Below are 26,174 nucleotides of genomic sequence, written 5' to 3'. Positions count from 1 at the left end.
CGCGGTGGCTTTGCCGCCGCTGGGCTGGTCCTGCTCCCTCGGCGAGTCCCGGCGTCTCCTCAGAGCTGGGAGAGGGGGCTGTGCTGTCCTGGGCAGTGAGCTCTCCGTGGTCCTCGGGCGCGGGCCGCCATGAGCAAACGGAAGGCGCCGCAGGAGACTCTCAACGGGGGTATCACCGACATGCTCACAGGTTAGTCCGGCGGGCGCCGCGGTCTTTCTCCTTTGCCTCCCCGCCGCTTTCCCTTCCTTCCCTGCCGTCCTGACAGCCGAGGAGGAGTCGGCCGCTCGCAGCGCCGGGTCTTCGGTGCCAGCCTTCGCTCCGCCGCCGGCGGCCGGTTGTTAGCGCTGCTGGGGACCCTCGAGTGCGCTTGGGCTGCCTGACCTGGTGTGCCCGCGGGGGATCACTGGTGCCTTAAGAGGTTGTTAATGCCTCCTTCTAGGAAACTCGGTTCTTGTTTGTTTACTCGTGGCTTTTGTTCACCCAGACCTCTTGTTGCCTTTTCAGAGCTCGCAAACTTTGAGAAGAACGTGAACCAGGCTATCCACAAATACAATGCCTACAGGTGGGACGGTGCAAGCGTTCTCTGGTAGCATGCGCTCTGGAATGTGTGGCAGTTGGCGGGGCTGAGGGTCCCCGTGGATATTTGAAACATCTGCAGGAGGAGAAAAGAAAAAAAAAGCAAGAACTGAGGGTGTTGACTCTGGTGGCACCTTCCTGCGATATTTCTGGGAGAGCTCTGTAGGATCCGTTTTGATTGGTTCCCAGTTCTGATTGAAAATAGGTTAATGGGTACTTTTCCCCATCAACAAATGTAAATTACTGAAAATGTAGTTTGATTTCAGGCCCTGATGAAAGACAGTGAGGCCTGTGTTGTGAAATGGATGTGGACCAAGGGAATGTGTTCCATCTGGTTGGTCAGTGGGTGTTCTGTCGCCTTTTGGATCCCATCCTTGTCCATTTCACCAGGGCCCTTAGCCCAGCCATTAATGCCCCATCCATCTTCTTCTGCACCCTTGACCTGGAAGCATGTCCAGTCCCTCAACTCTTAAGAGCAACAAAGCAGTCTTCTTCACTTTCCTCAACCCTTGAGCTAGCTAGCACCTTTCTCTTTTCTCCGCTTTACAGTTAACCTTAAAGAATCTGTGTTCCTTGTCTGGTTTTTTGCGTCCCCAGCCATTCTTTATCTCATTGCACTGTAATTTCCTTCCTGCCGTTTCACCCACATCGCATCTTACTGAACTCTCGGTGACGTTCACCTTGACTTCCACAATGGCACAACTTTCTGTTCTTTCTTACCTTTTAATGCCCTTAGCCCTTTTTTTCTCACTTCTGTAGTTTGCAGTCTTACCGTTCTTGGCTTTGAATACCAGTCCGTAACTCCAAATCTGTTGTTCACAGAAATTTTCTCCAGGTTTTCAAGCCTATGTTACCTTTGTCTCTTCCCTTTCAAAGCTAAACTCATCTTCCTTCTTTCCTTCTCACTCAACATAACTAAAAACTGTTTACACTCCCTTGCTTTACCTCTTGTGAATTTCTAGATAAAGTAATTATACTGTAGTCCACACATTTGATGATCTGAAAATTAGGTATCCAACCCTATATTCTGTTTGAGTCTTAGCAGGTTCAGAATGGAGGTGTTTGGTCTTGAAGGAGCCCCAAGTGAAAGATACGTGAGAGAAGGAACAATCTAGAGAAAGGAAACAAAATGAGCCAGGGCATTGAGACGTGAGGGGTATTTCATTTTGTAGGGAGTCAGTAATTCAGTTTGTTTACGGGATATGTCTGAGTGGGAAATAAGTCTGGAAAAGCGGGTGATGCCTTACACCCCTGAAGGCTCCTCCCCACCCCTCAGTTCCCATACATATTTCTTTTGATGTGCCAAAGTATTCTCTTGAAAAATAGTTATCTGATCTTGTCATTCTCCCACATTAAATAATTAAATATTTTCTCTTTCCTTTGATAAAGTCCTAAAGCGTCATGCATACAAAAGGCCTTTCATGATTTAACCCTTCTTCCCTTTCAGGCTTTGTGTCATAGGGCCAATTATGTGGAACTACTTGTCTTTGCTGAAACAATTTCATCCACAGATTGCACTCAACCTACCTTTCCAGTCTCATTATCAGTAATATGCTAGTAGAGAAGTCAGAAGAAGTCTAGGTCTAAAGGTTACATGTGCTAGAATAGAATGAAAAATGAAGGTCCAAAGACTATCCAGTATTTATGCTTCAGACTTCGAAGCGCTGCTCTGTATGGGCATCAGTGCTTATCTACGTTTAGCATTGAAATTATAGACAGGATACCATCAGAGAGCTCCCAGGGTGGACCCAGTCTGTCACCCAATTACTGAACGGGGTGTGTGTAGAGATGGCAAGGATCCCAAGTCAGTGCTTTAAGTGGAACTGAAACGAGAGCAGTGAAAAAACAACTGGTACCTGGACACAGGGGGATACAGCTTTAAGCCATGAATTTAAAAATAACCATCCATAAGCCAGTTTAGTATGTACTACATATAAATATTAGTTTGAATATTACTAGCTGCACATTTTTTATGAAAGATTATTATAAACAGTTTCTAAAAACTAGCTATTTTAAAGGCTTCCCTGGTGGCTCAGCTGGTAAAGAAACCACCTGCTATGCGGGAGACCTGGGTTTGATCCCTGGGTTGGGAAGATCCCCTGGAGAAGGGAGAGGCTACCCACTCCAGTTTTCTGGCCTAGAGAATTCCATGGACTGTATAGTCCGTGGGGTTGCAAAGAGTGGGACACAACTGAGTAACTTTCATTTCGCCTCACCTCTGGTGGCTCAGACAGTAAAGAATCTGCCTGCAATGTGGGAGACCTGGGTTCGATACCTGGGTTGAGAAGATCGCCTGGAACAGGGCATGGCAACCCACTCCAGTATTCTTGCCTGGAAAATCCTCATGGACAGAGGAGCCTGGCGGACTACAGTCCATGGGGTCACAAAGAGTTGGACACAACTGAGTGACTTTGCACACGGCGTATAAATGTATATATGTGTGTATAGAGTCAGACACGACGGAGCAACTAAGCACAGGACAGCACAGATATTTTAAAAAGGCTCAGTGACATTTTCCACTTAATCCCCAAAAGGAAAGACTGCTGGCTTCCTAGATCACCCTAGTTTTACATATACGATTAAATTTGTGTTATTCTCAAGTGTGAGGATCTTCAGGATACTTCCTTCTAAAAGTTAGAGATGTGGATGATCTGTCAGCTTGTTAAGCTTTTCAAGTTCTACACAGATGTGGGAAATTAGTTATCTTGGTGAAAGTTTAAGCTGCTTATTTGCTTGTATGTATAAGAAAAATTAACTGCCTCACTGGATTTCTAATTGGTTTTCCTTTTTTTCCCCCCTTATAGAAAAGCAGCATCTGTGATAGCAAAGTACCCACACAAAATAAAGAGTGGAGCGGAAGCTAAGAAACTGGTAAGTTTAGTGAGCAAGCTGATCGAAGAGTTCACACATTTACCAGTTTGGTGGTTTCCCACAAAATGAAATTTGCCTCTTGACCCAAACAGGCAAATTTCAATGCTTTCTTGGAATAGTATTAATGCTATCTCCAGCATACTTTTTCACACTCCGAGTGTGTTTATTGGAGAAGGGGGTGGGTTAAAAAGTTTTTTTAATATATGTAATTACAGTTTACTTTTGCCATGTATGTGTGTGTTCATGTTCACATTGATTTTCAGCTTGAGAGTTGGTCCTTAAGAAGAGTGTGGTGACAGATTGGTGCCAGCGCATCTGCTCATTTGCTATTCCTTCTGATGCCCACGTATAGGGATTTCTGTGAGTTAGAGTTACTCTTCCCAAGGAGATCTTACTTACTAATAATAAGCTCATGATTAAGCCCCTTTGCATAGGATGACATTTAGCCCTGTTCTCTGTAATTTCCATGAAACCCTGTAAGCTGGTAGTGTCACAGTTTCTAGAGGTTTACCTGCATCTCTTGGTAATTTGCATTAACATCACTCGCTAACAGTATCTTAGGGAAGTCTTCGTATTGATAAAAGATTGTAAGTTCCTCCAGATTAAGGACCATATCTTATGCATTTGTTGTTAAAAATGCCAAACTGACATGACTTTTTGAGAAGTCGAGGTTCTGATAGTTGCCACCTTCTTTTATTCTTTACCTACCTGTGTAGGTCTCACGAGAGCCCTCTAGAATTTAGGTATTAGTATCTGACTGTCCTTTATTTTCTCATGAGAGCCTGTAGAGTGTGACCTATAACTGCTCTTCTATTTTCACTTTTCAGAGTTATAATATTAGCATCAATCTTATACATCTTATGGTCGAGTGACAGATCCACATTAATTATGTGTCACATGTTCACCTTTTGTGTATTACTCACAAGTTATGCTCTGGGGTTCTAAATCCTTTGTGCCGCTAATAGTTCTCAACTTCAGTAAATCCTCCCCACAGAGACTAGCCTAACACGTTTTAAATACCTTGGACTTTAATTCTGAGTTTCTCTCTTGGTGAACTGACTCAGTTTTACCACTTGTGCTTTCCTTTTATCACTTTGAATTTCTTTCTTTATGGTAATTGCAGATAGCCCGCTCATTTGTTGGAGGCAAACTTTTGACAAGTTCTGATGGATCTCATCTCAAATCTGAGCTCATGGTATATCTCTAACAAAAATGTAGAAATACCCAAAATTCCTTTTGCATAAGACTGGATTTTCACTGTTAATTTAAAAAACACAGACCTACTCTCTGGCGCATGTGAGTGCTTCTCAGTAATCTAGAAACTTGAAATTTCCAGAATGAGAGTTTTGCCTTTTGTTCCTTAATGTTAGGTTTAGAAAGTAGCTTAGGCCAAAATTGCTTCAGATCTGTATGTATCTTTTGCTTTAGGAGATGAGAAATGCAAGCAGTTTCCCCTTTTTGTTCTGCTTCTTTTATTCACTCCTACCTATATTTGCTATTTTCAGAGCTTGACTATGCGTTCAGTGGTCTTTGGACACTTATTTAAACATTAAATCAGTTAAGAATATAGAAGGGTGAATTTCAGGCTAAGAGTAGGAAATAACTGGCACATGTTATATTTGTTGAACACTTAACTAAAAAGGACCAATAGACATGAAGAAAAGTTCAATGTCACTAGTACATCAAAGTTGCAAATTCAATTATATAGTGCCCACCAAATTAGCAAATACACAGTGTGGACAACAATGTGTGGAGAAAGACACTCATTTATTGCTGATCGAAGTGTTGGTTATTTATAGCTTTTCTGAAGGATAATGAGGCAGAATGTTGGCAAAATGTGTGTGTGTTTTGTCCCAGCAGTTCCACTTTGAGCAGTTCATCCTGAGGAAACCAGTAGAGAGATATTTATACAAGGATTCACTAGCTCATAAATTTTGAGCATCTGTATGCCAGGTATTCATCCAGGTGCTAGAGATAAAGCAGTGAAAAGATAGAATTTCTGCTGTCTTAGAGCTTATATTCTAGAGCAGTGCTGTGCAGTATATGTTTACTGAACGTGAGTCACATTTAACTACTGAGCTCTCATTGCTGTTGAGTCGGTAAGTTGTGTCCAACTCTTTGTGACCCCATAGACTGTAGCCCACCCGACTCCTTTCTCCATGGAATTTTCCAGGCGAGAATACTGGACTAGGTTGCCATTTCCTTCTCTAGGGGATCTGCCCGACCCAGGAATTGAGCTTGCGACTCCTGCATTGGCAGGCAGATTCTTTGCCACTGTGCCACCAGGGAAGCCCAGTGAGCTCTTAAAATGTGGCTAATATGACTGAGGAATTTATAATTTTGATTAATGTGCACTTAAGTAGTCACATGGAGCTGGTCACTGTCACATTGGCCTGTGCAGTTTACAGCACTGGTTCTCAAAGTGTGGTACCCAGACCAGCAGCCTCTGCATTGCCTGGGAACTTGTTAGAAATGCAGTCTGTTGCATCAGAAACTCTAGGGCAGGACATGGCATGCTGTGTTTTAACACCTTCCCCAGGTTGTGCTGGGGTATGCAGAAGCTTGAGAAAGCTTGCTCTGTTCCAGAGGAAGTCCACAACAGCATTGTTACAATATCAGAAATTGGAACCGTCCAAATGTTCTGCTATAGGGCATTTTTAAGTAAATTATGATACGTTCATACAGTGAAACACTATGAAGTCATTAAGGTGGTTGTAGTTATTTTTATTTATTGGTACGTGAATTTGTTCATGATGTAGTTTTAAGTCAAAGCACTTTACAAAGCAGTAAAGTGATTCTATTTTTGTAAGCAAAAAGTAGGTATATATACACACATATATATACACTTGTATATATACATACACAGGTAACTTTGCATGTCTATGTATGTGTATGTATGTGTATATACTGATTGCAAAAAAGTCAGTATATAGCAGATGTTAAGTGGCAAGATTATAGTTTATTTTAATTTTCAGTGATGAAATTAACAAATGATGCTAATATTTTTCTTTATTCAGCTCTGTAGTTTCTAATTTTTCTACAACAAAAGTTAATTTTTTAAAAAGCAAGAGTCATTTAAAATTGTCTTATTAGGGCTTTTCATTTGGCAGTCATTTAAGCATTTTGTCTTTGGGAAAATATATTTTTTTACTGGTGCTCAGTTACCTGTGTCCTTTGGACAATGATCATGTAATGGTCATTGTTTTTTCATTTCTCATTTTTTTTACTTTATCTTCTAGTGATTTGGTAAGCATTATATTTATGTGACTTTTGTATTTTTTATTTTCTATGTAGCCTGGAGTAGGAACAAAAATTGCTGAAAAAATTGATGAGTTTTTAGCTACTGGAAAATTGCGTAAACTGGAAAAGGTAAAATTTTTACTTATTTGTTTATTTGATAATTAGGACAGCTATCGAGTAGCACCATTACAGAGTAGGTGATATCATCCCCCTCCATGAGACTCAGTAGGTTAAGGAAGGAGCAGTTTATGGCTCTCTAAGTGTGCTGTATTTTAAATTTTAAATATCGCTCCTCTAAAATGTTCACTTATTTTATGTGACATTTAAGAGACTGTTAGCCTCTGTAATAGGATTATTTCTTTATTTTCATTACCAGTTAGAAGGGAGATATAAACTTAAACTAAGTGATTGTTATCTTTTAGAGTTTTTATCCTTAAATCCTCCCAAGCAGTTTTTATGGTTTTATTTTATTCTGATGATAGTAATTGTATCACTTCTGGACTTTTATGAATAAGCCTTTAAAAAATATTGGATGAATGAGAAATGAGCCATCTTCATCTGCTTTCTTACTCACTTGTAACCCCTGAGGTTATACATGAGTACTTCTGCATGGGTTATCCAGGCAAATGTAATGGCCCTTAATAAGTCTCTTAGCAGACTAGTGTATTTCTAGTAAGATTGTTTGAGTCTTCAAAGCATTCCTAAATCATTGTTAAGACTTTTTTTTTTTTTTTCCCCTTAAAGATTCGGCAGGATGATACGAGTTCATCCATCAATTTCCTGACTCGAGTTAGTGGCATTGGGTAAGAATTCTTTTTTAAGCAGATAGGGTTGGTTTAATTTTTTGTGTGTCAGCCGAACTAAAGAAGTCGCTGTTTCCCTTTAAAACCTGTGTCTTTCCATCTCTGTGCCTCTGCCCATGTACTTCGCTCTTCCATACTTTAGATGTTTGAAGCTGGTTCTTCAGTTGCTGCCTTGACTCTAAGAGTGCCATTCAAGGCACCTGTCAGCTCCCTGATGAATCCAGTTTCTGGCTGAGTCCCCAGCCAGAAACACTCTTTCCTTCCTCTGAGCTCTGTTAGCACTTGTTCTGTGGGCGTATTATCACTCCCTCCAAATTATGTCTCTTCTGCCTCTCTGGTCATATTTATCTTAAACATTTAAAATGCCTTTTTTTTCCCTATAGCACAGTGCATATGAGTTTGGAACAAGAAGTCAAGTATTTCTTAATGGAGGCACCTTTATCTTAAATTTGATACTCAATAGAGTAAAGATTAACACTAGAATGTTAGGACTACAGCACTTTACTTAACTATTGTCTTGATAGATTGAGGCATAGGTATATGATGATTGTTTCTTAATGGCAACATTTTCGATAAGTTATTTTAAAATATTTTAAATTCTTAAACCTAGTATATAGAAAAGGAGCATAACTCTTTGGGGCCCCAAAACAATTATCAATATAAAATGTTAACATTTGTTTTACAGAGCATCTGTTACATCGTTCTCTTTCCAGGCAAGAAAGCTGAGTACAGAAACTGAGATGGCTGTGGCAGGGTCAGAATCAGGGCCCAGGCCTCTGAGCTTTCAATTCAGATACATTATTCCTGAGCTGTGTTGCCTTTCCAATGTGATTATCAGGTTCTGTACCTCACAGTTTCTGTACCAAGGCTCTTTGTCATTAAAATCTCAGTTTATTTAACATCTGAGAGGCCTTCCCTCATCACCCAATCTAAAGAAGACCAGCCACTCTGTCATAGTACCCTGTTCTAATTCATCTACCTGGTATTTTCTTTGTTTATGTATCTATTTATTGTCTCTCTCTACCCACTGGGGTGTCAGTAGGTAAGAGCAGGGCCCTTATTTGTCTTATTCCTGCAGTAGTTTCAGCACCTAGAGGAGTGAAGTCACTCAGTCGTGTCCGACTTTTTGCGATCTGACCCATAATAAGCTCTAATTAAATCTCATTTGCAAGAATGAATAGTTTTCAAGGGCCTGTATGTCTGGTTTATTAGTAAAGTACATAGGCATTATGACATCTAGCTGCTTGGACGTCTTTTTCATGTCTAAGTTCATGACTCTCTTCCTAGATGAAGGCTTCAAGGATTTGAACATTACCAAAGTAACCACTTTGGGCTTTGGGGCTTCCCTGGTAGCTCAGCTGGTAAAGAATCTGCCTGCAGTGCAGGAGACTCCAATTTAATTCCTGGTTTGGGAAGATCCCCTGGAGAAGGATAGGCTACCTACTCCAGTATTCTTGGGCTTCCCTGGTGGCTCAGCTGGTAAAAAATCCTCCTACAATGCGGGAAACCTGGGTTGGGAAGATCCCCTGGAGAAGAGAATGGCTACCCACCCCAGTATTCTGACCTGGAGGATTCCACGGACTGAATAGTCCACGGGGTCACCAAGAGGTGGACACGACTGAGCGACTTTCACAAAGTAACCACACAATAGTTTAGCAGCTCTTTTTTAGCTCACCAGTAACTTTTATGTTTGACAAGAGAGCATTACTGGTTATTTGTTATAAGGATCCTGAGTTTCACTTGATATTGAGATGGTGTTTTTCTTTCTTTGTAGTCCGTCTGCTGCAAGGAAGTTTGTAGATGAAGGAATTAAGACATTAGAAGGTGAGTCTGAACAGTTGGTCACTAATTTCAGGTCAGATATGGTCCTGAAGGACCGGTGATGCTCTAACAAACTGAAACTTGAAAAAAAACCTTTCTCAATTAGTAGACACGAATGATGTGCATGCTGAATCCTTAGTCCTGTCTGACTCTGCAGCCTCATGCACTGCAGCCTGCCAGGTTCCTCTGTCCATGGAATTTTCCAGGCAAGAATACTGGAGTAGGTTGTCATTTCCTACTGCAGGGAGATATGAATGATAAGGTTTTCTTTTTAAGTATACAGTAAAGAATAGATGTAAAGTGTAGTTTATATTCCCATTTTAACTGTGTTTTGTTCTATAATTCAGAAGAAAATCAAGAAGAGCAAGGGGAGGCATCTTGGTTTAAAGATGGTAACTTCACTTGCAGATTTTTAGATGATTTTAATTGCTTTTGTTTCTTTAGTAAAATTTTAGACCATTGAAATCCTGTACATTCAGCCTTTAAGCCAAGTCATGTATATTGAGAAAAATTCTGTAAAGGGGCTTGCAATTCTTATTGAAGGAATTTTTGCTTTCAAAGAAGTGATAAAAATAGAAGTCAAGAAATTGTAAGACATTTTCCTTAAACCTAATATAGCAGTCTTTTAAACATAATCTGTCTCTTCATGCTTTCAAGGGTATGTACGATATTGATTCGTTACAGCCCATCTGTGGCATTTGGGGATTAATATTTGTGGGCTCAGCTATTTATAAGCAACCCTAATGATGAGGTGGACAGAGATTTTGGGAGACTGACCTGGGATTGCATCCAGCTTCCACCAGTTTCTTAGAATAGATGACTGTGAAGCTCCAGGTTCCTAGCTACAAAATAGTTTCATAGTATCTCATGTGATTTAATGCAGTAATGTCTGTAAAAACTTAGCAAAGTGCTTGGTACCTAAAAATAATGACTGACTCTTAAAAGGTATGACTAATTAGTCATAGTATTAAGTTAAGAATTTGTGTGAATCTCATAGCTAAGAGTGAACTTGTTCTATACCTGCATCTCATGGAGGGTTAGTGCTTTTCTACGTGTGGCATATATCATTTATCTGAATAAAATATTGGTTAAGGAGGCCAAGAGTTTGTTCCTCAGAGGTATTCAGTTGCGTCACTTGGGAGCGTCAAGGATCTGCAGTGATGGTTTTAGATTATTTCACTGTTCACAGATACGTAATGTAATAGCTGTTGGATCTCTCTATATATGTATAACAAACTCAATATTTCTGTTGCATTTTCAGTCATATACTTAATTTTTTGTGTGCACAAAACTATAATAAATATTACATGCTCAATGTGTCATAAAGATGCTTATCTTTCTCTGTTTTGTATCTCCAGAGAGAATTTGTGAACATCAGGTGGCCATTTTGTTGTTGTTCAGCTGGTAAGCTGTGTCCGACTCTTTGTGACCTCGTGTGTTGTAGCCCCCTGGGCTCCTCTGTCCATGGGATTTCACAGGCAAGAATACTGGAGTGGGTAGCCATTCCAAGATCTCCAAGAGATCTTCCGGGCTCAGGGGTTGAACCCCCGTTTCCTGCATTGGCAGTCAGATTATTTACCACTGAGCCCCCTGGAAAGCCCAGGAGCGACCATAGGCATTGCTTCTGAATCATACTTATCCTCTCATTTCTTTAACAAGGCTCATGCCTGTGCTCGTACCCACGAAGGGACCATCCAGGTGGATCTGAGTCACTTTCAGTTTAAGACATGACAGTTTTTCTGATGAAAAAATGACAATAATACTGCTCCTTTCAATAGAATTTTTAGCACAGTGGCTGCACAAATCAGTACACAAAGAGTATTAACTCACTGAAAGAGTGAATGAGCAAATGAACAGTATGAATGAATTTCTGTGGCTGCTGTTAATTATAAATTAAGCAATGTAAGTCCTTAGAAGGGTGGTGGCCACCACTGGTGACTTAGCAGTAAAGAATCCACCTGCCAATGCAGGAGACATGGGTTCAATTCCTGGTCCAGGAAGATTCCCTGGAGGAAGAAATGGCAACCCACTCCAGTATTCTTGCCAGGAAAACCCTCGAAAAGAGTTGGACCCAGCTTAGCTACTGGACAACAATGGAAGGTCCTTACAAGGCTGCTTTTTGCTGTACTCAGTGAAAGTTTGTATGATCTTGGTATGTTTTATGTACTGTTTTGTATAACTATAATTGAAATTTTGACTCAGTAAATAAAAATGATTATGAAATCAACTGTTAGGTTTTACTACGTTGACTTGAAGTCACCTTTATCAAGTCCTTAGTATCTGAAAGTTTTTTTCATTGTCTTCTCACAGTCATTCCAGTGTTTCTCTAGGTAGTCCTTTGAAGAAAGGATCACTGAATTTAGCATTTTTTCCCCAAAAATTGGAAAATGTTTTTTTCCCCAGAAATTAGCACCTTAACTTTATTTATCTTCTATACAGATCTCAGAAAAAATGAAGATAAATTGAACCATCATCAACGAATTGGGCTAAAGTAAGATAGCAAATTTTCTTTTGACACTTGGAAGTGTAAAAGTAAAAACATTTATAGCCATTCATCTGTACCCCATAAGTCTTCAGACTTAGCTAAACACAAATCATTTTACTGTTCAGAAACGTTAAGGGTGTTGCATACTCCTGTAGAGGGTATCCTTGTATTCATTCACACGTTGGGGGGTGGTGTGTGTGTGTTTGGTTCCCTCATTCCCTTGACTTTGGCTGAGTGTGTGTGTGTGTGTGTGTTTGGTTCCCTCATTGTGTGTGTGTGTGTGTGTGTGTGTGTGTGGTTCCCTCATTCCCTTGACTTTGGCTGAGAGCTTCCCCTTAAAATACACAGCATGGGCGGTGTCAGTCAGTCAGGGTGTTTGTTTCTTGCATGCAGTGTTGCAAGCACTGCACTCAGCAGAGGTTAGGGTACAAACAGCTTCAGCGTAGCTCTCAAGAATTTTAGTCTCCCTGAGAAGATGGGCCATGACTGTGAAACACTTAATTGTTTAAAAAAGGAATAGGAAAAATACCCCAAACACCTAAGGAACAGAATGGGAATAACTAGTAGACGTGCCATCTGTCAGCATGGGTAATTTCTTTGTCAAGTGTGAAATACAGAACCCCCCCTTTCTAACTATTTATAGCACGTAGTACATTAGCCATCTCTACCCTAAGCTTATATCTGCTCTGATCTTGTATTGTCTTGTGGGCCATTCAGTCCTAATAACTTTCTGAACTTGCCTGATGATGCCTTAGCACAATATTTGAAAATTTATCCTGACCTTCCAAAATTTCAAATCAGTGGGACATCAGGATGGTGTGGTTCCCACTCTCCTTGCACGTACAGTAAATGGACATCTTCTGAAGAACTTGCTTGTTGTGAGAATTGGTTTAGAACAGTTTATTTATCATTCTTGGATGTTACTTAATAAAGAATCTGCCTGCCAGTGCAGGAGATGTGGGTTTGATCCCTGGTCCAGAAAGATCTCCTGGAGAAGGAGTTGGTAACCCACTCAGTTGGAATGCCAACTCATTCAGTTATTTTTGCCTGGAAAATCCCATGGACAGATGAGCCTGGGGTCCGTGAGGTTGCAAAGAGTTGGACACAACTTAGTGACTGAACAACAATGTTTTAATAACATTATTGAAATATCATTTCATATACCATATACTTTACCCATTTAAAGGTATCAGTCAATGAGTTTTTGAAGTATATTCCCAGAGTTGTACAACCATCACTATAGTCAATTTTAGAGCATTTTTATTATCCCCAGAAAAGCCCAAACCCATTAGTGGTCACTCCCCATTTCTCCCTAGCTGCCCTTCCTTCCCCCATCCCCTGGAACCACTGTTCTACTTTCTGTGTCTAATAGATTTGGCTATTCTGGATATTTCATGTAAATGAAATAATATAATATTTGGCCTTTTGTGACTGACTTTCACTTAGCATTATGTTGTCTCAGTTTATCCATATTGTAGGATCATATTTTAAAATATTTATACAAGTATTTTTCAGGATTTAAAAGCAGTAAATTGCAATCCCTGAATTTGCTGGTAGGGAGCTGTCTAACTTGAATCCATACTAAAATATATGTATTTACTCTTGAAATGTGAAGCTTATTTAAAATGAATTTGAATGGAATATATGCAATATCAGTAAGTGTGACACTTACGGGTTTTGATCCAAGTTAAGGAGTAAACCTTTCCTCATACTGCCTCCCCCCACCCCTCGCAATTTTATTCTTAATGAATTTTTGTCTTGATTTTTTAAATATCTGCTTGTATAAAGATGCCTGATAAGGTAAACAATTTAATGTTAAGATTTAAATTTTACAAAAAATCTTTTGTCTACTTATTCTGTCTTTATAGATATTTTGAGGACTTTGAGAAAAGAATTCCTCGTGAAGAAATGTTACAAATGCAAGTAAGAGTGCTCTGAATTATATTCTTTAATTAGAATTGAGAATGTCACTTGGTGAAAAGCCATTTTTAGAATACTAACTTAGTTTTTCTTCTATTAGGATATTGTACTAAGTGAAGTTAAAAAAGTGGATTCTGAATACATTGCTACAGTCTGTGGCAGTTTCAGAAGAGGTAACATACTTCCTAATCTTAGGTTATTTATGCCTTGATATTAAAATTGGCTAATGCATGCAAAAAACATGGATTAAAAAGATGTAACCTGTGTTACTTCATAGGTTTGCTAAGACCTTGTAGTATTAACTAAGTTTATGAGTAAATTAGAGGAATATATGAGTAAATTTGGAGAAGGCAGTGGCACCCCACTCCAGTACTCTTGCCTGGAAAATCCCCCAGATGGAGGAGCCTGGTGGGCTGCAGTCCATGGGGTTGCTAAGAGTCAGACACAACTGAGTGACTTCACTTTCACTTTTCACTTTGACGCATTGGAGAAGGAAATGGCAACCCACTCCAGTGTTCTTGCCTGGAGAATCCCAGGGACAGGGGGAGCCTGGTGGGCTGCTGTCTCTGGGGTCGCATAGAGTCGGACATGACTGAAGCGACTTAGCAGCAGCAGCAGCATGAGTAAATTAGAGAAAGTTCATCCTGGTTTTATGATAGGATGGGTTTTTTTCCTGCTGTTTTGGTTTCTGGGCTGCATTGGGTCTTCATTGCTGCACATGGCTTTCTCTAGTTGCGGCGAGTGGCAGCCACTCCAAGTGGTGAGCAGGCTTCTTGTTGCAGTGGTTTTTCTTGTCCCAGAGCACAGGCTCTAGGCATGCAGGCTCAGTGGTTGTAACACACAGGCTAAGTTGTTCTATGGCCTGTGGGATCTTCCCAGACCAGGATCAAACCCATGTCCCTTGCATTGGCAGGCGAACTCTTAACCACTGGACCACTAGGGAAGTAAGTCTAGCATGGGCTTTTTTGATGACCAATTTTAATAAAATTTATAACATAATTTTATTATTATAAAGAATCTGCCTGCCACTGCAAGAGACATAAGAAACACGGGTTTGATCCCTGGGTCAGGAAGATCCCCTGGAGGAGGGCATGGCAATCCACTCTAGTATTCTTTCCTGGAGAATCCCATGGACAGAGAAGGGCAGGCTACATACAGTCCATAGGGTCACAAGGAGTCGGACACAACTGAAGTGACTTAGCACTCACATAACATAATTTTAGGTGTATTAAATACTAGTAGTTGTTGTCTGGCCAGATGCTAGTGAAGCTGTGGGCAGGTTTTTTGCTTCTTGTTTTACTTTAATTTTCAAAGTTTTCTATAATGAATTAAATTTTAATGTCTCAGGAACACCAGTTTAAAACCAGAACAACCAGGTTCCTTACATCTTGATTTACTATGTGAATATGAGCAAAGTAAGAACCACTCAATCCAAAATTTTGGAAGGGTAACCTAAAATTTGAAATTGTTATTTTTGATCAGTGTGTCTTAACTCATTGTGACCCCATGGACTGTAGCACATCAGGCTTCCCTGTCCTTCACCATCTCCTGGCGCTTGCTCAAACTCACGGTCGTTGAATTTGGTGATGCCATCCAACTATCTCATCCTCTATCCCTTTCTCCTCCTGCCCGAGATATTTCCCAGCATCAGGATCTTCTCTAATGAGTCCGCTCTTCACATCAGGTGGCCAAAGTATTGGAGCTTCAGCTTCAGCGTCAGTCTTTCCAATGAATATTCAGGACTAATTTCCTTTAAGATTGACTGGTTTGATCTCCTTGCAGTCCAAGGGATTCTCAAGAGTCTTTTCGAACACCATGGTTCAAAAGCATCAATTCTTTGGTGCCCAGCCTTCTTTATGATCCAACCTAGTTTACCCCTATTATCTTACAAAGTTGAGAAGGAAAAACTTTATATAAACTTTGGAATAGATGTCTGACTAAATCCATGGCCACCTCTGAGTTCTGGTTAGGAAGTGGTAATAGGCTGTCAGGAATTCCCTGGGAAGCTGCTCAGATAGTCTAGGATTCTTATCTATGACACCATAATAGTAATGGTTAACAATATTCTTTAAATGAATGCATTAGTAAGAATTGAAGTGAATTTTCTGATTAATACAGGGTTATATTATTATTTGAGAGTCTTAGACATTTATTTAGTGTTCATAGATGTATTTTAAAGCTATATTTAAATATTGTTTTTATCATTATTGAGTAATCTCTTAGCTCCATTTTTAATAACTGATAACTATTTTATACAATGCATATCTAATGTCAGTTACTGTTGTTATCTGAGATTCTGTTGTTTACATCAATAAACCTGAATACTTGGACAGGAAGTTGACGTCTTTTAACTAATTCTGAATGTGAAACACAGTGAAATAGAAAGTTAGGCAATAAGTTAAGGCTCTTCTTATGTGTCATCACCTCAGTTCAATATTTGCCTCACTGCTACATTTACAAGGGGAACTCCATACATGATTTTTGCTGTTACAGGTGCAGAGTCCAGTGGTGACATGGATGTCCTTCTCACCCATCCAAGCTTTACCTCTGAGTCAGCAAAACAGGTACCTCTGAACTTATAGGCAAAGGTGATCAGTCTTAACACAGCAATGAATATCATTTTCTAAGAGATAGTTGGATATTTTCAGAATGAGTTTTTGTTTTAATTTTTCTGAAAGTCAGTTGAATCATTTTGTACTGATTGAATTCTGTGAAAGGCAAAAAGTAAGTTGTTGAAAGGAATGCATATTGTTTTTCCACAGAGAACTGACAGAACAGCCTAAGATTTGAAAGAGATGAAATGTAGTAAGATACTTCCAGAATTATTTATTGCCTAGCACAGATACTCTAGAAATATCCAGTAAAATATTCAGGCTTTAACATAGAAGTATTTTGCTATTTAAAATATTGTATTAAGAAACTTTACCTCTATTAGAAGACCCATGAAGGCAAATGTTTTTTATTTTGGAATATATACCTTTTAAAGATAAGCAGGTAACTTTTTTTTTATGAAACAGGTAAAGACAAATGATGTCTGGAGGTGTCATGGGATTCGTGAAAAGCAGTGGTTTCATTTGATAAGGGGAATTTTCTGTTAGAAGAAAAAGTTGTCAGAGCATAGGAAAACTAGGCATTTATGCAGAGAGCATCGGAAACTCATGTTAAAAACACTTTGTTGTTCTAACAGGGTAATTGCTTTTTTTTTTTTTTCTTATCTCTGATTATGATTCTACAGCCCAAACTGTTACATCGTGTTGTGGAGCAGTTACAAAAGGTCCGTTTTATTACAGACACTCTGTCAAAGGGTGAAACAAAGTTCATGGTGAGTACTCGCTTGAGTTAACACATTTGAAAAACAAGTGTGGTGACCAGTAACTGTTCTGAGTGTGACATCACTGTAGTTTAGTGTCCGCAGTAAATAGGACATTCTGGACCTTAGAGGGGATATATTCTCTAATCTGAGAATGTTTTAGTAAAGAGTCTGTTCAAAATTCCCCACTTGTAAATAATCTGTGCCATTGGAATAGGTGGTGGTGGTGGTTGTTCAGTCACTAAGTTGTGACTCTTTGAAGCCCTATGGTCTGCGGCATACCAGGCTTCCCTGTCCTTCGATATCTCCCATATTTTGCTCAAAATCGTGTCCATTGAGTCACTGATACCATCCAACCATCTCATCCTCTGTCACCCTCTTCTCCTCCTGCATTCAATCTTTCCCAGCATCAGGGTGTTTTCCAGTGAGTCGGGTCTTCGCGTCAGGTGTCCAAAGCATTGGAGCTTCAGCTTCAACACAAGTCCTTTCAAAGAGTATTCAGGGTTGATTTCCTTTAGGATTGACTGGTTGGATCTCCTTGCTGTCCAAGGGACTTTCAAGAGTCTTCTCCAGCACCACAGTTAGAAAGCATCAGTTCTTCAGTGCTCAGCCTTCTTTATGGTCCAATTCTCAAATCCGTACATGGCTACTGGAAAAAGCCATGACTTTAACTATATGGACCTTTGTCAGCAAAGTAATGTCTCAGCTTTTTAATATAGCGTCTAGGTTTGTCATAGCTTTTTCTTCCAAGGAGCAAGCATCTTTTAATTTCATGGCTGCAGCCACCATCCACAGTGATTTTGGAGCCCAAGAACATAGTATATGCCACTTTTTCCACTTTTTCCTCGTCTGTTTGCCATGAAGTGATGGGACCAGATGCCATGATCTTAGTTTTTTGAATATTGATTCTTAAGCCAGCTTTTTCACTCTCTTCTTTCCCCCTCATCAAGATAATGGAATAGGTAATTAGGCATAATCTGCTCTTTTTAAAATATCCATAATGACTTTGACACATTATGTTTTTTCCCTAAAATAGCAAATATTCTTTGACTCAGTATGTATTAATAATTGAGATTAGAATTGTCAGAAGAGTATTATGTGTGACAGCACGAAAGAAAAAAGGCATTAGGGTCAGTGATGGAACGTCCAGGGAAAGAGCCATGCGGTGTGAGATGGTAGGTGGGGAGCAGCGCCTGCAGAGCATCACGGAGAAACCTGCTACCACGGGCCGTCGAGGTCCTGTGGCCTTCCTGGGGAATTAAGACTCAAGGACTCAAGACAGATGGCTGACGGATCAAAACCAGATTAATAAATGGTCCTGTGTAGAAACAGGAGGCAGGGAGAAATCTTAGGGCTAAGGTGACAAACCACCTTCGTCTACTGCTCCCTTAAATATGGCGTGTGGACCCTGTCTTCTCCATGCTCCCTTTCTTGTGAGCTGTGCAACTGAAAGGAAAGAGCCTGTACTTCTGGAGTGTGGATTAGGCTAAACTTAGCAAGAGTCTCTGTGTAGATTCGACAGTCTTAGCTAAAAGTCGAAGGTGGTTGAGACAGAAAATTGAAATGCCACGTCATTTAGAAACTAGACCGTGGTTGCCAGGGCCTGGGCAGGGTGGCAGGGAGGTGGGAGGGAGTGCTCAGTGGGGACAGTGTCAGCTGCAGACAGTGATACAGTTCTGGAGATGAATGGTGGTGATGGTTACACTGTGTGAATGTGCTCTGTGCTGTTGAACTACATGCTTAAAAATGGTCCAACTTGTGTAATTTAATCACATGTGCAGAAAATGTTGTTAAGTTCGTGTGATTTTAATGGGCTTTGAGAGTGTATTGTCTAAGTTGGCCACACTTTATCAATATTTTCAAAAGAACTTTGGGAAAGGTAAAAATAAAAATCCCAATCAGTTTTAGGGAATTAAATTTTTATCGATTCTCCTGAGTCTGTCAGGTTTTGAGCTTTTAACTCTGTGTCCAAAAGTGTATGCACCCAAGATATTAATAAAAATAGGGTTTGTATGTGCCCTATGAACATTCTTTGGGATTTGGCTTGTCTTTAATTCCCTCAAAATGAATGTGCACAAATCTTATATTTAAAGACCATTCAGTCAGATAAAATTCTAAAAATAATATGTGCTGGACAAGTTTGGGGGTTTTTGTTTTGTTTTTAAGTAGTAAGAAAGTGTCCTGGTATGCCTGCGCATATTCGGGGAACTCTTGTGGCCTAAGTGGCTTCCTGCAATAGTCAGGTTTGTGAAAGGCAGTGAGCTATCTCCTGGGGAACTGCACCAGCTATTTTCAGAGTTAGCCACCAGGAAGGTGTTTATTTCAGTAAAAAAAGCAGAGGCTTTTTTTTACAGTCTGAACAGCATTCTGCTGTGCCCAAAGAGACCCAGAGGGAAGACCAGCAGAGGCTGTAGTAATCCGGCTAGCAAGAATACAAGGGCAAATTACAAGCTGGCGGGCTGGGTGTAACCTGTGAAGGGAGGTGGGCAGCCAAGTACAGGAATGCTGAGAGTTGCTGGCGGTAGTGGAATTCCTAGCTTCTCAAAGAGAATCCTTTGCTAGGAAGGTCATGGGCAGCCAAACCCCAGTGCTGCTGCAGGGTTAGCTAGGTCAGCCTTTACAGAACCTGTGCTGGGTGAGAGGCGGGGCCACTCCCCCGTCCTGGGGTATGGGCGGGAGCGGTGGGGATCTTGGCTCGCTCTTGCCTTCCTGTCCTCGTGTATGCCTGGCAGCACACGTGCAGATCTTGCCAGAAAGGGAATCCTCCCAAACCGATTCCCAGAAGAAAACAGGTTGAGAAATAAGAAAACAGTTCTATTTTTTTGTTTGCTTTTAAAGTATAGAAGACTTTAATGACTGTAAGATCAAGAGACTAAGGCCTTTTTGTTGTGACATAAGCGTCCATCTAAGTGGGTTTGTGTATAAAGTTCAGGCAGTGGACATGTGCTTCCTGTATTTACTGAAGCTTAGAAAAGGCTACGTGTGAGCCTGCTGTCTTGACATTTGTCGTTCATATTTGTTAGGATGAGAAGCACTCCCGGTCAACTTTGAACTCGTTTTGTTGTGGAGGCAGTAAGAAGCGGTTTGTATCTGGTGGCCAAGATGGGGGTGGGTGTGCGCGTGCTGCCTTGCAGTCAGTAGGTCTGGGTACAGAGGTTGTAAGGTCTGAGCTCCATTGCCAGTTCTTTGCACAATGTTGGCAAATTGCTTTACTCCTGTAAGGCTTTAATTTTCTTATCTATAAAATTATATCTTTGCCCTCTGTCAAAGGACTCTGCACACAGGTGATATTCAGGCCATATATGTGGAAACTTTGAAGCGTCTGTGCCAATATCTTTTGAAGATACTGAATCTTTGAAGAGTTGGGCAGACTGTTATACTAGGATAACATATAATAATGATATAAAAATAGTGTGTTTCTGTTTGGAATAGAGCAATGAAAGGAAGGCAGTAGTCTAGAAGGTCTAACATGGGGGAACAGAAGAAGGGATGGACAGAGGGTGCTGCTGTGAAAACACAAAGTGGGGAGAAGGGCCATCGGTCAGACGAGAGGCTGTCTTCAGTCGGTTCACCAAACAGAGTGTGTAGCATCACAGCGTTCTAGGCTCTGCCCCAGGAGCAAGGGATAGATCAGTGAATTTGAGTGCTACTTTTATTTGATGGGCGTGGAAGGGACTGCTTGTCCACAGTCAGTATATTAAGTAGGTGAGTTGCACAGTAGGTTAAGATAATAAGTGTGTGCTCAGTCACTTCAGTCGTGTCAGACTCTTTGCAACCCCGTGGACTGTAGCCCACCAGGCCGCTCTCTCCATGGGATTCTTCAGGCAAGAATACTGGAGTGGGTTGCCCTGTCCTCCTCCAGGGGATCTTCCTAACCCAGGGATCAAACCCAGGTGTCTTACACCTCCTGCATTGGCAGGCAGGTTCTTTACTGCTAGCACCATCTAGGGAGTTCAGGAGAAGGTATTAAATAAGATGACCTTACTGAGATGACACCCAGGGAGAGGCTCGAGGTGAGGGAGTTAGCCCAGCAGACCTCTGGGGGGCAGGATGGCAGGCAGGAGTCAGGGCAGTGACTCTGGGCACAGAACATTAGTGAGGACCACCAAAGAAGTTTTGAGAGCTCTGGGTTTCTGAAAGGAAATTGGTTGCAAAATGAATTCAGCTTATGAAGTAGAATAAACTCCACTCTATATCAATCCAGTTGATTTCAGAATATCTTGTTGCTATAATCACTGACTAAATAGTTTGAAAGATACAACCTTCTCTATGTTTTTAAAGTTATCTTTAAAACATGAATTCCTTTAAATTAATAGTAACGAAACCTTAGGAAAGTCAGGGTTATTCCAGATCTTCTTGTGGACTCATGGTCTTTAGTTAATTCAACTATTCTTCCTGTGAATATAATAACATTTGGAAGAAAAACCAATTTCTTCTGCATTTACATACCTTTTTATATAGATGAGTACCACTCATATCTTAGCGTTTTTGTGCAGGTTTGGCCTCAGAAGATGATTTTCTGTGATCACAGTGAGGATTTCAGGGGACAATAGGAGAAACCTCGGCCACACGAGAGGAATGGAGGAGGCTTTATTTCAGAGTCAGCATAAAGCTACCTCATTGAAATGCCAAACAAAACTAATCCACTCACTCTAATAAAGACTTTACAGTGATACAGAGAAATTCTTTAACACCAGCACTTCAGAAAAAGTTCAGGAAATGAAATTTAGCCTTGAGGAAAGGAACAAAGCCATTAGATGGAATCCTGTTACTGGTGTGACAGACAGCAAGATCATTGCCCATGGTACTCAGACCTCCATGTCAGCAAGGTAATACCTCATGGGAATTCCATCTGAGTTGTAAGTGTTAGTGCGTGAGAAGGTAGGTTTCATATTTGAAGATAGACAGGATTCGTTAATCTCTCAGACAGAGGAGTTGCTAAAGAAAATAACCATTTTAGATTTTGATTCCTCTGTGTTGCTGAGTGAAACGGACGGCTTTTAGTGACGTGTGTACCAGCTCGACTGCCCTTCAGAACTGGAAGCTTGTAACTTGTGTATTTTTCTCGGAATGTGGCGTTTGAAGCTTTAAATTTGAAAAATGGCAGTGTTTTTCTTTTTTACATATTTTACATATGGGTTGTTGCCCAACCCATAAACTTTCCCCATTTTTCTGGAAAAGGAAAAGATAACAAAACAGACCTTGATAATTGTTATTTAAAAACTACCGAAGTATAAGGAAACTCCCCCATAGAGAAGGAATAAAACAGTCCTCTATCTTTTAATTTTTTTCTTAATTGTACTCTCTCTGTCTTCTCTAATTTCTGGACGATATCTCCAACTTCCAATTTTTCTATAATATTTTTTATTTTGATTTAATCCTTTCCTAGAGTTTTCTTTTTCTGTAGCATTCTGTCCTTGTATCATGGATAAAATATCTATAATCTGAGAAGATTACTGGTAGCTTTTGTGTGTGTTTTCGTCTTCCTGAATAATCATTGTTTCTTCCAAGTTGCTTGTTTCTGTTTGTTCTGGTCTGTCTTTCGTGCTTTCCTTGATTATTTTCTTGTTTAGAGTCACAAAAAAGCCAGATGACGCATCATCTGCTGCTCCCTGTGGTTCTTTAGTAATCGCGAAGTATTTCAGTACAGGGGGTGATGATATAGAACAGAGAAAAGTTATGTTACAGGTTTTCACAGGCTAAAACCACCTCCGTTTAAAGCAGAGGTAACTTCACAATTAACAATATTTGATTAGAATTAAGCCTGAAATTTTAAAAAAAAAACTTTAAACTTTATTTTAAATATCCATTTTAGGGTGTTTGTCAGCTTCCCAGTAAAAACGATGAGAAGGAATATCCACACAGGAGAATTGATATCAGGTATTGTTCAAAATTTGTTGCTGACCTATTAACTTCTCCTTTCTTTTCTCCTCCACCCCCCTCCCCCTGGGTATATCTTGGAATTTGCATAAATATCCAGGATCCCTTTTCATTCTGCAGTCCCATGCTACTGCTAAGTCATTTCAGTCATGTCCAACTCTTTGTGGCCCTGTGGACTATAAGCCCGCCAGGCTCCTCTGTCCATGGGATTCTCCAGGCAAGAATACTGGAGTGGGTTGCCGCTTCCTTCTCCAGGGCATCTTCCTGACCCCGTTTCTTACTTCTCCTGCATTGACAGGTGGATTTTTGACCACTAGTGCCCCCTGGGAAGCCCCTGAAGTGCTCTATGTCCTTGCAATAGACACTTTTTGGCCTGAAAGTATGTAAAGATAACACTATCGACAGAATCTGCTTTATTATCTCTGGATTTGCTTCTTGATAAGGTGCCTTCCTTATCAAGAGAAGAGCAGTTCTCTTGGGTTTCCTTACCCTACTGCTCTCCACCCAGGTGCCCTTTCCCAAGAAAATCTCTTGCTTTGTCCGCGCATGTGTCTCCTCGGGCATTTCATTTCCGAGTGTTAGACAAGAGCCCAGTTTCGGGCCCTGGAAGGGGTCAGCGTTCCTGCAACAAATGGCAACTCTGGTGGGACTCTTCTCCGCTAAGACTGACATCCTGACCACTCGGGGTACTCAGGGGCCAGCTTGCCTGCCAATGGACCAGACCCAGCGGCCGCAACTGGGACCCTTTGGTCCCTGGTCTCCTCCTGACGTGGACAACTGGCCAGAGTGCCCTGACCGGTAAGGAACAAGAGATTTATTGACCTGTCTCCCCTTCCCTCTCTCTTTCCTCTGCTTAACCCTTCCTATCCTTGCCTGTTTTTCTGGTCCCCTGGTCCTGGATGCAGGAATCTGGTTGAAAGGCCCTCAGCCTGAGCTGAGGATTGGAGACTGATCACCTCCTCTTGGCAGAGAACTTGAATTCTGGTTCTGGTCTGGTCTGATTTCTGGTAGGGGCGAGTTCCAGTCCTCCCTTCTCTGGAGGCCCAGGGAAAAGTCCCATAACGCCTGGGTATCTGTAGGTGGCAGGAGACGTCTGTAAGGCCACCCCTTTCACCCCACCTCTCCCGCCTCCTCCCCCTTCTTTCAACCTGGCTTTCTTTCCTCCCTTGAAATCTTTGATGTTAGTACTTGGCCCTAAGTACTTGCAGAAGTTAAAGCGTCTGCCTGCAGTATGGGAGACCTGGGTTCGATCCCTGGGTTGGGAAGATCCTCTGGAGAAGGAAATGGCAACCCATTCCAGTATTCTTACCTGGAGAATCCCATGGACTGAGGAGCTTTGTGGCCTACAGTCCACGGGTTGCAGAGTCGGACAGGACTGAGCGACTTCACGCTCATTTTCACTTTCAAGGTGCCTTCCACAGCATGAGGTGGATCCCGCTGGGGAAGGTGGTCCTGAGACCATCTTTGGGTTTGTCCACACCCCTTGCAGAGTGTGGTTTACTGAAGCCTGAACTAACTGCACGGTAGAGGACATTTGAATGGTCCTAGTGATGGTGGTCTCTTTAGGTTATTGGACTGCACAGGCTTGTATTGTGCCTTCCTGATGATGAGTCCTAGTTTTGCGAAGTTTGAAATGCATAGTAAAGGATTGCTCGCTTGTTTCTTTTGTTTAGGTTGATACCCAAGGACCAGTATTACTGTGGTGTCCTCTATTTCACCGGGAGTGATATTTTCAATAAGAATATGCGAGCTCATGCCCTAGAAAAAGGCTTCACAATCAATGAATACACAATCCGTCCCTTGGGTGTCACTGGTGAGTATTTGTGTCTGGATCAGAGATAATCCCAGTCATTGGGATATTTTGGTTTAGCAACTTTGGTTTTTCTAAGAGCCTTTAAGTAACCATGGCAGTTAATTGTAGTTTCTTTAGAATTGTTAGTCCCTCAGGCAACAGAGAAAGCTTTGCTCCATAGGTGTTCCCAGGCCCTCAGCTCATGATGACAAGATTAATGGATTAAATTCTTTCTACTTCCATGGTCAGTAAAAAAAGAAGAAACTCTTACTGACCTAAAGGATTTTTGTTTTCTTAAATGTGCCTCCAAGATTTCAGGAAAACTCGGGTGTTGCTACTTTCAGTGTCAGGCCAGACTTGGTAGCTTTGACTCCAGACTTTCACAGTTTAAAGGGTAAGACTTGCTTATCTGTTTTATAGATCTTGTTAACATTTCACAGTCTATTTATCATGTGGTCTACTGTTACCTGCTAGGAGAATGAAGATTTCGACTTTTTGTCCTAAAACTGTGAAGTAGGGCTGTGCTTGTCGCGTGTCAGTGGGTGTACAGACTACATGGGACCCTCACTCAATGCAGGTTTCACTTCAGTGGGCTTTGCGGGACTGCTGCATTGCTAGTCCAGGGACCATGTGCTGAGCTGCAGAGGAGCTCGCTGGAGTCTTTTCTCTGGCACAGGGGAGATCCAGCAGAGAGGAGAGTCATGGATTGGGTCACGTCAAAGGGCCAGAGTTGAGGCGTTCAGGTTCGTTGTGTAGCACTGGTGATATGTGCGTGGCGAAGCATGAACAGAAGCCCTTGAGGGAGGTCTTTTTAAGTCGCTTGTGGACTCTTTTTCTTTTCCCTCTGAAAGCAAGTCCTATTCAGGTTTCCATCCTGACCCCTCTGTGACTGAGCTCCAGAACTGGCTCATGAGGAAGGTCTCTTGGCCCTCCTTGCAGGCGTTGCCGGGGAACCCCTGCCCGTGGACAGTGAGAAGGACATTTTCGACTATATCCAGTGGAAGTACCGTGAGCCCAAGGACCGAAGCGAGTGAGGCCCGTCCTCCCCGGCACAGCCCAGTCAGAGTCTTAATTTATTTCTTAAGCTTTGCTATGTAAGGGTCTGTGGTGTTCTTAAATAACTATTTCTTCTTCATGCCGTCACCTGCACTGTAGTCAATAAAACCTCTTGCATGATTATCAGCTGTGATCTACTTCTTACTTTATTAGCAGACGTCTAAATTCATATATTCTGGTCATGACTGCACTTTACTAAGGGTCAGTAGAGAGAATTAAGACATGAGATGATAACAAATCTTAAACGGGGATTTTTATGTTCTCATTTCCTGCCCTTATGTTATAAACTACATTACCTCATTACCTTTCCTCCTGTTTACTGATTATAAATTAGTTAAAGTGCACCCAGGGGCCAGCCTCTGGAAGAGGGTTCAGGCTTTTTTAGAGATTAGAGAACTTCATAAATTTCACTTTTGTCT

The 26,174-nt window shown here is 41.2% G+C and overlaps 1 protein-coding gene across 5 annotated transcripts; it reads left to right on the top strand.

Moving 5' to 3' along the window:
* On the top strand, positions 1-25,833 carry POLB (DNA polymerase beta). Of its 5 annotated transcripts, none has more exons than XM_068969911.1 (14): positions 1-190; positions 506-563; positions 3,382-3,448; positions 6,743-6,817; positions 7,433-7,491; positions 9,266-9,315; positions 11,752-11,803; positions 13,666-13,720; positions 13,818-13,890; positions 16,211-16,281; positions 16,953-17,039; positions 22,843-22,907; positions 24,581-24,720; positions 25,639-25,833. In XM_068969911.1, the coding sequence occupies exons 1-14, from the start codon at positions 130-132 to the stop codon at positions 25,731-25,733; spliced, it is 1,008 nt and encodes a 335-aa protein (XP_068826012.1). In that variant the 5' UTR covers positions 1-129; the 3' UTR covers positions 25,734-25,833. The 5 variants fall into 5 exon arrangements, with proteins under 5 accessions (XP_068826012.1, XP_068826011.1, XP_068826014.1 ...); XM_068969910.1 differs by having other exon boundaries at positions 25,565-25,833; XM_068969913.1 differs by having other exon boundaries at positions 25,551-25,707.
* The last annotated feature ends 341 nt before the right edge of the window (positions 25,834-26,174 follow it).

The sequence above is a fragment of the Capricornis sumatraensis genome, chromosome 4, assembly GCF_032405125.1.
Source record: "Capricornis sumatraensis isolate serow.1 chromosome 4, serow.2, whole genome shotgun sequence".
Classification (NCBI taxonomy): domain Eukaryota; kingdom Metazoa; phylum Chordata; class Mammalia; order Artiodactyla; family Bovidae; genus Capricornis; species Capricornis sumatraensis.
This window is presented reverse-complemented; position numbering and strand designations above follow the sequence as displayed.